This window comes from Pseudopodoces humilis, chromosome 12 (assembly GCF_049639895.1).
Source record: "Pseudopodoces humilis isolate 2021_Gansu_Grassland_sample_001 chromosome 12, ASM4963989v1, whole genome shotgun sequence".
Taxonomy (NCBI): Eukaryota; Metazoa; Chordata; class Aves; order Passeriformes; family Paridae; genus Pseudopodoces; species Pseudopodoces humilis.
Genome location: NC_142211.1, coordinates 17,483,520 through 17,497,707, shown reverse-complemented (window position 1 = coordinate 17,497,707; position 14,188 = coordinate 17,483,520). Strand labels below are relative to the sequence as shown.

At 45.6% G+C, this 14,188-nt stretch overlaps 1 protein-coding gene across 1 annotated transcript in view; it reads right to left on the bottom strand.

Moving 5' to 3' along the window:
- LOC148183452 (homer protein homolog 1-like) overlaps positions 1–7,304 on the bottom strand; it is a 123,852-nt gene extending 116,548 nt beyond the window's left edge. Inside the window, exon 1 of the mRNA XM_088061482.1 lies at positions 7,299–7,304. Within this exon, the coding sequence (XP_087917608.1) occupies positions 7,299–7,304 (6 nt within the window). The remainder of the gene's footprint in view (positions 1–7,298) is intronic.
- Between the last annotated feature and the right edge of the window lie 6,884 nt (positions 7,305–14,188).

Genomic DNA, 14,188 nt, shown 5'->3' with positions numbered 1-14,188 from the left:
GAAGAACGTGAAAACTTATCAACCGCAGAGACAAGCGGACGACCCCGAGAGCATAGAAGCAAGCATGCTAGATGTGAACTGCATCAAGATTACAGTTGACAGCGAACAGCTTTTATCCCACAGGCAGAAGCAGTGAACTTTGGGTTTCATGTAAAAAGTGTGGGAAATTGTTAATATTGTAACGCCTTGCTTGTAAAAGCATGGTGTGAATCATGTCAAGATTCAGAATCTTTCATAAGAGATAAGGCCATTTCTTGGGGGTTAGGTGTTTCTGTCTTAGTTCTGGCTTGCCTGTGGAATTTTTACCCATTAGTTTCAGGGAAAACCTAACTGCGGGTACTTGGTGAGTGCTTGAAAAAATACAAAGACTTGGGCCGGGCCTGGGGGGGAAAAGGGGCAGGAAAAAAGGGATCCAGCAGCTGAGAGAAGTGGTGGTACTAAAGGTCCTTTTTGGGAGGGGTGGACAGCATGATAATGACCCCGACAAAGTCAGGTGCACTGGGCAAATGTTGTGGAGTCTGGCAAATCTAGGGCAAATTGACTACACCACCTATATTGCAATGATTAATGCCGATAACAGCCGAGAGACGGTGGGTTCTGTCACCACCAGGCTTAGTTATTTCGAGAGTATGATCCATGGCCCGCAGCAGGCTCGGGTTTCTGCTGTGATTAAGGAACTCAAAGAGGAAATGAGGGAAATAAGGGAAGAGATGAGGAAGAACAGTTCCCATACGGCACCAGTGTGAGTCACAAGCCCAAAACTCCAAGCCCAACGTCCCCCAGCTACAGAGAGAGGGTATGCCCCACGAGCTGAACTGTGGTTCTTTCTACGTGACCATAAGGAAGACATGGGAAAGTGGGATGGGAAACCCACTTCTGCCCTGGCAGCATGAGTGCATCAACTCAGGGAGGGAACCATTAACCAGAAAGGTTCCACTAAAGTAAAGGTAGCCTCAACCTCCTGTGACCAAACTGCCAGACATTACAGAAAAGAGGATGATCCCCTTGAAGGAACCTCTAGCATGTATGTCCAGGGAGGAGAGGATGACCAGTGCTAGAGGGGCCCTGCCTCTAGCCAGGAAGAGGCACGGGAAAACCGGGCTTTTAGACGGTGTGGATCCGATGGCCTGGCACATCAGAGCCACAAAAATATGAAGCATTAGTTGATACTGGTGCACAGTGTACCCTAATGCTATCAGGACATGTGGGGGCAGAACCTGTTTCCATTGCTGGGGTGACGGGGGGATCGCAGCAGTTGACTCTGTTGGAAGCCGAGGTGAGCCTGATTGGGAAAGAGTGGCAGAAACATCCCATTGTGACTGGCCCAGAGGCCCCGTGTATTCTGGGCATAGACTTCCTTCGGAATGGCTATTACAAAGACCCAAAGGGACTCAGGTGGGCTTTCGGAATAGCTGCTGTGGAGGCAGAGAACATTAAGCAATTGAACACCTTGCCTGGACTATCAGAGAACCCATCTGCAGTAGGACTCCTGAAAGTGGAAGAACAGCAAGTACTAATTGCCACCTCGACAGTGCACCGCTGGCAGTATAGGACAAATCGAGATGCTGTGATCCCCATCCACAAGATGAACCGAGAACTAGAGAGTCAAGGGGTGGTCAGCAAAATCCACTCACCCTTCAACAGCCCCATTTAGCCTGTGCGCAAGTCTGATAGAGAATGGAGACTGTCTGTGGACTATTGTGCATTGAATGAAGTGACTCCATCTCTGAGCGCTGCCGTGCCGGACATGCTGGAGCTCCAGTATGAGCTTGTCGTGGTTTTAAACCAATAACTAAGAAAATTACTTATTTCTTGCTGTGAGATATGGATTAGAACAAGAGCAAAACAGGCATAAAACTTAAAAGGGAAAAAGAAAGAAAGCTTATTGACAAACTACAATAAGAACACCAGAATAAACTTCCAGAAAAACCTTTTCATCCCCTGTCTACCCACTATTCCCTTGTTCACATGACAAAAGAGACAAAACCTTTGGAACTTTTATGGTTAAAACAGTCCCAATTCCTGCTACAGTCTTTTCACCAGTCTTTATAGAGAAACAGAAGTTTCTTCCTGTTAATTTATGGAGTTTCTCACAAGAAAAACTATTTTTCTTATAGTTTTCCATTGCTCTAATGTTAGCTGCCCAGAGCTGCTGTTATTAGAGCCCACTCCTCCCATTTTCACATCACTCTTAAGTGTGTATGGGCCATGAGTCTAGGGATGGGATTTTTAAGGATAAGTTATTCAAAGGCAAAAAGTCTTCTTCATCTGTTTCCGTGAGCTTCACCAGAAAACAGTTTTCTCATTGCCTCTCAAGGCTTCAAATCTTCCAGCACTTCACTGTACCATAATTACTCTACTTTTTACTCAAAATTTACACTTTGAACACTCTATTCCTCCCTATATACTGTCATGAATTAAAGGAGTGTTTTCAAGACCTTATTGTCCATTTCCATAGTTTTAACAGAAAGATACTTCAGCTTAATTAAAGCATCTTCTTAATTCTCTACCTTTTCTTTTCTTTCCTGTCACTGGTAGTTTATAAAGTCTCTTTTCATGTTGATCACTCTCTTTTCTCTGTCTGGATAAAAAGATTAATCCGCAAGTCTCATCTGGGAAATGAAAGAGTTAAAATCTTGCCCAGGCTGTTGTAGGTAGTTCTGTGGCCTCGGCCGGTGCAGGAGCTGGAGCCGTCTGCGATGGAAAGCTCCTCATGGCTGCCCTGGAGAGTGCAGTCGCCGCGCCCAGCCCGCTGCAGGCCCAGAGCCCTCTCTCCTTCTTCACTCAGCAGGCTCCAGTGAATCCAGCCACAGCAAAAAAACCTGCAGCCGAGCCAGAGATCGGCTCGGCCCGGCCCGGCCGGAGCCCGGAGAAAACCCCCTCCACAGGGCCCGCATCCCCCGGCCGGGAGACGCTGGGCCCAGCCCAGTCCCCGCCCGGCCGCATGGCCTGGACAGGGAGCGGGAAGCCTGGGGCTCTGCCGCCCTTCCCAGCCAGGAAACAAAGAGAACCAAGAGAGCTCTGGTTTTACACTTTAAGGTAGGGTTCACAAGTTGATCCCACTTTTCAATGGCCTAAACTGCTGTCAATTCTCAGCAATGACCGATAATTGGTCAGGAGAAAAGACGCCAGGCAGATCCCAGCAACTTAAACTTTCTTAAAGGTAAAGTAACTCCATGACAGAGCTGGAGTCCAAGGCAGCGAAGTGGTATGCCACTATTGACATTGCTAATGCATTTTTCTCCATTCCCCTGGCAGCAGAATGCAGGCCTCAGTTTGCCTTCACGTGGAGGGGAGTGCAGTACACTTGGAACCAACTGCCCCAGGGGCGAAAGCACAGCCCCACCATCTGCCATGGACTGATCCAGGCTGCCCTGGAAAAGGGTGAGTCTCCAGAACATCTGCAGTACATTGATGACATCATTGTGTGGGGGAAGTCAGCAGCAGAAGTGTTTGAGAAAAGAGAAAAGATCATACAGATTCTGCTAGAAGCCGGCTTTGCCATCAAGAAGAGCAAAGTCAAAGGACCTGCTTGAGAGATCGAGTTCCTGGGAGTAAAGTGGCAAGATGGACGGTGTCAGATTCCCACTGAAGTCGTCAATAAGATCACAGCAATGTCTCCACCAACTAATAAGAAGGAAACACAAGCTTTCCTAGGCACCATAGGTTTTTGGAGGATGCACATTCCTGAGTACAGCCAGATCGTGAGCCCTCTCTCCCCGAAAAAAGAATGATTTCCACTAGGGCCCTGAACAACAGCAAGCCTTTGCCCAGATCAAGCAGGAGATCGCTCATGCAGTAGCCCTTGGCCTAGTCAGGACAGGACCAGATGTGAAGAACGTGCTCTACTCTGCACCCGGGAACAATGGCTTGTCCTGGAGCCTTTGGCAGAAAGTGCTTAGGGAGACTTGAGACCAACCACTGAGATTCTGGAGCTGAAGCTACAGAGGGTCCGAATCCAACTATACTCCCACAGAAAAAGAAATCTTAGCTGCCTATGAAGGAGTTCAAGCTGCCTCTGAGATGATTGGCTGTCTTAGTTTAGGGCAAATTAGGAAGGAAAACCCCAGGACATTGGCACAGAAGCACAACTCCTCCTGGCACCCCGACTACCAGTGCTGGGGTGGATGTTCAAAAGAAAGGTTCCTGCTACCCACCACGCCACCGATGCTACATGGAGCAAGTGGATCGCCCTCATCACGCAGCGCGCCCGTATTGGAAACCCAAATCGCCCTGGGATTTTGGAGATAATTACAAACTGGCTGGAAGGTGAAATCTTTGGTCTCACTGATGAGGAAGAGCAAGAACAAGTGACACGGGCTGAAGCTCCACCGTACAACCAACTGCCAGTAGAAGAAACATCTTAAGCTCTTTTCACTGATGGTTCCTGTCGCATCATAGGGATGAACCGGAAGTGAAAAGCAGCCGTATAGAGCCCCACACAATAGGTCGCAGAAGCTACTGAAAGTGAAGGTGGATCAAGCCAACTTGCTGAACTCAAAGCTGTTCAGCTGGCCCTGAACATTGCTGAAAGAGAGAAGTAGCTGAAGCTCTACCTGTACACTGATTCATGGATGGTAGCCAATGCTCTGTGGGGATGGCTGGAAAGGTGGAAAAGGGCCAATTGGCAGCCTAAGGGAAAACCAATCTGGGCTGCTGATGAGTGGAAAGACATCACTACCAGGGTAGAGAAACTGTCTGTGAGGGTCCGTCACATAGATGCCCATGTTCCCAGGAGTAGGGATAATGAAGAGCACCGAAACAATAAGCAGGTGGATCAAGCTGCAAAGATAGAGGTGTCAAAGATAGACTTAGATTGGCAACACAAGGGAGAGTTGTTCCTAGCTCGATGGGCCCACGATGCCTCAGGTCATCAGGGTAGAGATGCCTCCTATAAGTGGGCACGAGACCGAGGGGTGGACCTATCCATGGACACTATTTCACAGGTTATCCATGACTGTGAGACATGTGCCAAGATCAAGTAGGCCAAGTGGCTGAAGCCGCTATGGTATAGTGGCCGTTAGTCCAGATAGAGGTATGGGGAAGTCTGGCAGATTGACTACATCACACTGCCTCAAACCTGCCAAGGCAAGCGCTATGTGCTCACGATGGTAGATATCCACCACTAGATAGTTGGAAACCTACCCTGTGCCTCATGCCACTGCCTGGAACACCATCCTGAGACTTGAAAAGCAGGTCCTTTGGACGCATAGCACCCCTGAGAAGATTGAATCAGACAATGAGACTCATTTCAACAACAGCCTTATAAACACCTGGGCTAGGGAACATGGCATTGAGTGGGTGTACCATATCCCCTACCATGCACCTGCTACTAGGAAAGTTGAACAGTGCAATGGCCTGCTTAAAACCAGATTGAAGGCACTGGGTGAGGGGACTTTCAAGAACTGGGAGATTAATTTAGTAAAAGCCACATGGTTAGTTGCCTTAGTTTAGGGCAAATTAGGAAGGAAAACTCCAAATGGGGATTTCCCCAGGGAAATGCCCCTCCCCACTAACTGGTCCGGGAAAAGAAAAAAAATTCCTTAGAGAGAAGTGGAAAAAGCTGTTTATTTAACAGAAATTGAGTAATATTAAATAATAAAACCTCTTGCTGTTCAATGGGATGGCAAGTCTAGGAAGAAAAGTCCTTTTCATGTGGTGTAGCTCGGCTCGCTCAGGTTCTTATCAGTCCCTCCGGCGCTGGAAAGTGCCGAGGCCCAGGCCCCGGTGGGCCACAGGCGTGAGCTCCCGGGGTTTGGCTGGGTGTTCAGTCCAGAGCAGGCTTGCACAGATCCAAGAAAATTGGGAAAAAAACAAACAAAGGTCCAGGGAACTCCTCTGCCTCAGCTAGCTAAAACTAACTAAAAGCCAGAGAGAAGCTCTGTCCCGCTGTCTGTCCGTGCTGCAGACACCACAGTCCAGGAGCGGGATGTGTGGGAGTGATGTTTTTCCTTAACACAAACTGCGCGCTTCTTCTTCCCCCTCTCTTGCTCTCAAAGCCAGTCTTAAAGGTGCAGAACTTAATATATAACATAAACCAGACGATTGGGGATACCAGTATCATAAAGTCACCCCAGGACATTAGTGAACACCCGAGGTTCCACTAACCGAGCAGGCCCTGCCTAATCTGAGCTCTTTAGAACAACAGATCGAGGTAACGTGCCAATAGTACATATGAGAAGTATGCTAGGGAAAACTGTTTGGGTTAATTCTGCCTCCAGCAAAGACAATCCCATCCATGGGGTTGTCTTTGCTCAGGGACTGGGTTGCACTTGGAGGGTGATGCAAAAAGATGGAGAGACCTGGTGCATACCTCAAGGGGACCTTGTTTTTAGGTGAATTACCCATGACACTGCACTTGTATCTGTATCTGCATGTACATATGTATATAGTTAAAGAAGTATGTGTTTGTGTATAATTTAAAAATTTAATATTTGATGTAACATTTTGGTATGGGAAAAAATTCAGGGTGGATAATGTTGGGGGTTAGGTGTTTCTTTTTTAGTTCTGGCTTGCCTGTGGAATTTTTACCCATTAGCTTCAGGGAAAACCTAACTGCGGGTACTTGGTGAGTGCTTGAGAAAATACAAAGAGTTGGGCTGGGCCTGGGTGGGAAAGGGGGCAGGAAAAGGGGAGAGTGGGGACAGTTTGGCAGGCTTCTTCAGCTTTGGAGAAAAATACTTTGGGCGCAGAGATGTTGTAGTGGGGAGAGGAGAATTTTGCCATCACCCAGACAGAGCTGCTGCTTCTTCTTATCCTTCCCTCTTTGTTAGTGGCCTCGCACCCCCTGTCCTGCTGGGACGTGTGGCTGTGCCAGGCACCACCACGGAGCTGCTGATACATCTCAGCCACCGGCCCAGTATCTCTGCTCATCCCGGTTTTTCCAGCCGACTGTTCCTCAGAGCCCTGCAGGAGCACCAGAACTGACTGCCCGAGGGGGTTAATGAAGCAAAGCCTCTCCTCCATCCCTTCCCATCTCAGCCGAGAAAGCTGTCACGGGGTCCCTGGTTCTGTTTTCTTGTTATTGCTGTAGTTATTGTTGCTTGTTTGCCTTGTTATAAATACTAGTAAAGAACTGTTATTCCTATCCCCAGATCTCTGCCTGAGAACTCCTTGATTTCAGAATTATAATAATTCGGAGGGAGGGGGTCTACATTTTTTCATTCCAAGGGAGGCTCCTGCCCTCCCAAGCAGACGCCTGTCTTCTAAAACCGAGACACCATTGAATATGAAACTAAATCAGGTATCACCGTCGTGCCTTTTCACTTTGTTGATTTCTTTAAGTGATGCGATCTTACCTGCATCGCTTCTTTTAGTTGACTCAAAAAAAAAAATGTTTAAGCGACTGACCGATGCATTGGGCCTAAACACCATCTGCTTGACCCACTCAAGTCCAGAAAAACCGTTCTCAACTTGTTTGATGAGCTTGCCAGTAAGTGAATGACCAATCCCAGAAAATATCCTCCTGATACTTTCACAATTCATTTTAAATCTTTCTAATGGATGGAGCATCTTGACCAAATTCCTCCCTAAAACACACTATGAGCCTCAAGAATTAGAAATCCTTGGCTCAGTGAGAATAGATTTTTGTATAGTATTCATTTTTTTCTATGCCAAAACAAAACAAAGATAAAATGATGGATGCTACTCCAAATCATGCTTTATACAAGGAGGCGACATATTGGTGTAACTTCACCTAAGTCTTAGTCATACTACCCAACCATGTTCCATTGCAATTACCAAAAAGGGGATTTTCTCATTTGTAGAGATAGAGTTTAACCCGCCATTCCATCAAATGTCAATGGTAGTCCATGCAGCATTGGAAAACTCTCTCTGTTGACAGAAAACGCAAAAATGATAAAAGACCGGAGTCACAGAGGGAAGATGTTTGTCGATCAGTACACACCTGATTGCGATGAGTTTTACTCATGGAATTTCAGACAGAGATTCATAGCAGCTCTCCTTTCACCTCAAGTAGCTTCAGCAGAAGCCTTGAAGCAATTAGACAAATTAGACTGCTGATTAAGCAGATAATCTCGTTCCACCTCTCTCACTTTTAGCGATTTGTTAACTGATGTTCAAAGCATGAAACACACAACTCTGCAGAACAGAGCAACAATCAATTTTCTCTTGTTAATGCATAGACATAGGTGTGGAAAAAGAAAAAATGGCCAAACTTGAAGTTGAAAAGGGGGTCATGGTTGGATGGTGTGTTTAGGTGGTTGAGCTTTATACCATCATGAAAAGAACTTACAAAGATAAGTATATTCATATTGATTGTTATCATAATTCTCTTGGTGTTTGTACCTTGTCTACTTCATTTGTTTCAACAGATGATAGACAAGGCTGCTAAGGAAGTGCTCTTAGTTCAAACGAGAGGGGGAAATGTTGTAGTCAGAGGCACAAGATATGTGCCCTTATCTATGATACCTGGCTCTGACATCCAAGAGAACACTGAATTTTGCATAACACCACAAAGAAAGTTATTTAAGTTAAATAAAGAAACTGAGAATGTGACTGTGTAAGTTAGAGAGTTTTATTAAGTCACTGGGTGAAAAAGTTTAAGATTTAAGCTATTTTAGAAAACAAGAGACAAGATGGAGGACTTAGGGTGTTGTCCCTTATCTCCTTCTTCTTCCTTCTTCATCTTCTTCTTCTAGGGATTTTTGGGTAATAATAAGTGATTGGATAGACGATGCTGCAGTGCAGCACACAGGTGTTGGGTCATTGGGTCACTAAGAAAAATAACTTACTTGGCATTTGTTAATTGGACAAATAGACATATATAAGGCCTTGAAGAAGTTTTTTGTTAGCCATTTTGCACCTCTCTATCTTAGTGTATATAGCTTCTTGTACTCTGTATATATGTAATATAGATAAGGAAAGAATAAACAACCAAGTCCGAACACGAGAAGATAGCCTCTGTCTCATTACTCTCAGTCCTAAAGAAAAGAACCCTGTTATTAATGTCGCAGCCCCAACACTCCACCACCTCCCTGGGCAGCCCATTTGAATGCCCAATCACCCTTTCTGTGAAGAACTTCTTCCTAATGTCCAACCTAAACCTCCCTGGTACAGTTTAAGACTATGTCATCTTGTCCTATTGTTAGTTGCCTGGGAGAAGAGACCAACCCTCGTCAGGGACTGAAATGATACATGCCTTAAACATTGTTATGAAAGAGTTTTGCCCATTATAAAAACACTGCATAAAGAAGCTACAACCAATGAAGCCTCCCTGAAGATACCTGACTGGAACTTTGGACTGTAAATTAAGCCACCCAAATAAGATAAAAAGGACTCTATTGTTCAATCATCTCAGGCTTATGTTAAAACAAGCAAGGCTAGGGGAAAGGAATGCATCCACAAGAGAGCCAAATGCAGCAGAGGTTCTTCCGTGGCTGGGTTTGGGGTGGAGGAGACTACAGTGCACAGAAGTCAGCTTTACTCGTGTGTGGAGGAACCTCTGGTCAGAGGCAGTAAACATCCATCCTCCCTTGCAACAAACTGGCCCAGCTGTGGAACCCCCAACCCCACAGGCCACATCCAAAGGACCTTCATGTGAGACGCAGCTGAGGGGATGTCATAATCTATCAAAGACCCCCCCAAAGTGTTCCCCAGTTTCCTTGCATCACAGGATTGCATGTGATGCAAAACAGGCTGTCATGTCCATCCCCCCCCCCCCCGAGGTGTACGTATCTGAACATTCCCACCTGGCCTGAGTGTATATTAACCCATCATATTCTGTGCTTTTCAGGGGGACCTTCACCACCAAGAAGACCAGCTGGAGAGGACCAACAGAACATTGTTGGGATCCATGGAGTGATGATATTTTCTTTATTCTATCTCTGTCACTCTTTCTGTCCCCCTACCTCTTTTCTATTTATTTCCCTTCTTTTGTCTCTCTTTCTCTCTCATATTTACTATCAAATAAAACCCATGCTATTGACATCGGCTTATGGTCTCGTTTGCACCTTAATTCAGGCAGAGACATTTCTAATAACTTTAAAATCATATTGTGACAACCCTCATCTAGCTACAACCTCCTTTCAGGTAGTTGCAAAGACTAATAACATCTTCCCTGAGTCTCTTCTCCAACCTAAACACCGCCAACTCCCTTAGCTGCTCCTGAGGACTTGTGTTCCAGACCCTTCACCAGCCTTGTTGCCCTTCTCTGGACATGCTTCAGGATCTCAATGTCATTCCTAAATTGGGGGCCCAGAACTGGACACAGTACTCAAGGTGTGGTGTGGAGGCCCTTGAGCCTATTAGGGGAACTTCTGGGGGGATGCCCTGGAAGAATCTTCCACAGGCTTCCAGAAAGCCTGACTGCTTAAGATGAGACAAAAATACTTCCCCATGGTGTTATGCAACATTAGGTTAATCTACCTCAGTTTCTATAGGTCACTGCCTTTTGCCTTGACCCTGTGCTGCCCCTGTGTCCCCAGACCATTGGCTTCTGATCCCATACTTAACCTGAGGCACTGCAGTGAGTCTTTGTCTTTTGTCACTGGATCCCTTTGGTGGGAGTTTGCAATAAAACCTCACTAGAATACTATACAAGAGACCCTTCCCGTCTTTCTTCACTGACCTATCCATGGTGTGTGAGTTTGGATACAGTGACTGTGCCCACCCGAGCGGCTTTCTCAGGAAACACTTTGGAATGGTAGCAGCAACACTATCCATTTTCCAGGCTGCTACAGCAAGGCCTCACCAGTGCCAAATACAGGGGAAGAATGACTTCCCTAGTCTTGCTGGCCACGCTATTCCTGATCCAAGTCAGGATGCCATTTGCCTTCTTGGCCACATGGACACACTTCTGGCTAATGTTCAGCCCACTGTCAGTCAGTACCCCCAGGTCCCTTTCTGCCTGGCCACTGTCCAGCCACTCTGTCCCCAACCTGTAGTGCTGCATGCGGTTGTTGTGGCGAAAGTGCAGGACCTGTCACTTGGACTTGTTAAACCTCATATCATTGGATTCAGCCCATTATTCCAGCATGTCCAGGTCCCTCTGCAGAGCCCTCCTACCCTCCAGCAAATCGACACTCACACCCAACTTGGTGTCATCTGCAAATTTCCTGATAGTGGACTCAATCTCCTCATCCAGATCCTTGATAAAGATATTAAACAGGACTGGGCCCAACACAGATCCCTGAGAAACACCACTGGTGACTAGCTGCCAACTTAATGCAACACCATTCACCACCACTCTCAAGGCCCAGGCATCCAGCCAGTTCTCAACCCACTGAAGAGTGCACCTGTCAAAGCTGTGAGCTGACTGCTTTTCCTAGAGTCTGCTCTGGGAGACAGTGTCAGAGACTTTGCTTTACTAACTGTTTCTATAGATTCTTTTTTTTTTTTTAAGTAGCACAGAAATAACCCAGTAAAATGACCATGTTTTAGTTCTGCATGTTACTGCATTTTAAAAAAATATCCACTTTTAAGTTTTATTTTAATAGGAGTGAAAATAGGGTCCATTATTAAATTGGAATAAATATAGCAGCTAGCATTGCCAATACCATTCTTCATTTTGGAGGCTGGTCTATTTTCTAAAAGACTATGATCATGTAAGTCAGAGTAACTCTCCAATGCACACATATCTATGCACATTCTTCTTTTCCCGTGAACAAGTTGCTGTGACAGGCAACTTTTCCCCATAAAACAACACCTACATCAAAACTGAACATAAAAAATAATTTCAAAACTTCTGTTTCTCCTTGAAATAAATGTTACTAGGAGCATTTCTATTCAGCTATTGTCCATATAGGTTCTTTTGTATCAAACCATATTTTTCTTCTGAACTGGCAATAGATGTGAATTGCAGCATGACAAAATCTAATTATATATTACGAAAAATAATTTGACAGGAAGGATGGTCTAACATTGTGTATTGAGTTTGCATGGTCTGGTTTTGGTAGTGGGGGACTACAGTGGTGGCTTCTGTGAGAAGCTGCTGGAAGCTTCCTCCATGTCCAGCAGAGCCAATCCCTGATGGACGTGTCGTTGGCCAGACCTGGGCCAGTTAGAAATGATGTTAACGCCTCTGTAATAACATATTTAAGAAGAAATCAAAACAAAAAGTTGAGGCACAGTTGTAATTGTGGTCAGAGAAGAGCAGAGTGAGAACATGTGAAAACAACTATGCAGATGCCAAGGTCAGTGAAGAAGGAGGGGGAGGAAGTGCTCCAGGCACCAGAGCCAAGATTCCCCTGCAGCCTATTGTGAAGCACATGGTGAAGCAGGCTGTCTCCCTGCAGCCCGTGGAGGAGCCCTACGCCGGAGCAGTTTGATGCCTGAGAGGAGGCTGTGATCCTGTGGGAGACCCGTTGAGAGAGGGGCCCTGCTCCCATGCTGGAGCAGTCTGTCCTTGAAGGACTGTACCGCATGGAAGAGTGACCCACACTGCAGCAGTTTGAGGGGTACCGTTGCCCGTGGGATGGACTCACGTTGGAGAAGTTTATGGAGATCTGTCTCCTGTGGGAGGGACCCCATGGTGCAGCAGGGGAAGGACTATTCTCCCTGAGCAGTGGGAGAAATAATGAACAATGAACTGACCATAATATCCATTCCCTGTCTCCTTGTGCCGCTAGAAAAGGAGGTAGAGCTGGGAAGGAGGGAGGGGTGGGGGGAAGGTATTTTGTAAGGGTCTTATATTACTTCTCATTATCCCGCTCTCATTTTGTTAGTAATAAATTCAAGTAATATCTCTAAGTTGAGCCTGTTTTGCCCATGATGGTATTTGATGAGTGATCTCTCCTGGTCCTTATCTCAACCCATGAACGCTTCTTTAAATTTTCTCTGTCCAGCTGCAGAGGGCAGTGAGTGAGTGGCTTTGGTGGGTGCCTGGCATCTGGCCAGTATCAACCCACAGCACATTAGAACAGGTTTTTCACAAAGGCTGTCAGATCTCCATTTTTCAAGAGTTGATTCACAGCCCTGAGTAACCTGACTCACCTCTGGAGTTGGATCTTACTTTGTAGCTGGTCTTGATTTCAGTGGGTAATTGGACCAGATAACCTCCAAAATTCCCCTTCATGCTAAATTATTTTCTGATTCTATGAAATAAGGATGGGGGTTCTATGTGACATATTCCCCCTTAACTCTGCTCTCCCCCCTCTAGTCTGCTTTTGTAAGACTCTACCTGGAGTACTGCATCCAGCTCTAGGGTTCTCAGCACAAGAAGGACAGAGACCTGTTGGAAGGAATCCAGAGGAGGGCCATGAAGATGATTACAGGGATGGAGCACCTCTTCTGTGGGGAAAGGCTGAGAGAGTAGCTTGTTCAGCCTGGAAAAGAAGACTTCAGGGTGACCTCATTGAGACTTTTCAATGCCTAAAAGGGGGGCTACAAGACAGAGTGGGACTTTTCACGAGGGCATGTAGTGACAAGACAAGGGTAAATGGCTTAATACTGAGAGTAGGTTTAGATTAGATATTAGGAACAAATTCTTTACTGTGAGGGAGTTAAGGCACTGAAACAGGCTGCCTAGAGAAATTGTGGATGCCTCATCCCTGGAAGTGTTTAAGACCAGATTGGATGGGGCTTTCAGCAACCTGGTCTAGCGGAAGGTGTCCCTGCCCACAGTAGGGAAGTTTGAACTAGATGATTTTTAACGTCTCTTCCAACCCAACCCATTCTATGATTCTATAATTATATGATATCAGCAATCCCCAAGGTCACAGAAACATTTAATAAAGGCATATAAAAGGTGATCAAGAGAGCATAGTGAAGATAATCCCATGTTATTAGATTATGCGTTCCCTCAACAATACAAAATAATTGCAGGAAATTTGCTGGGCAAAGGTTAAAGAAAATAATCAGCTATTAATAAATGCAGTTACAAAGACTCAGTTACTACTTCTGTTAACTGTAATATCAAGTACAAGGAAAGTGACATGCTAAGAATTTCTATATTCCTTAATTGTATTTTCCAATAACTGATTTTAAATAAGATTTTGCTAAGAGTGAGAGTAACATCAGGAAAAAGGGATCTTCTATCAGTGTCTTTTCCATCTTGTCTGATTGGGTTTCCCTGAACCAAATTTTTTGGGTAAATAATCTAGCTGCTCTACTGTCTCAGCTTTGCAACAAAAGCTGTTAATACATTTTAGTATGAAGAATGTTATCTCATTATGTCCATGTTTAGTTCTTCAGTGTAAAAACTGAATTTGGTGATCAAATCCACCTGAGC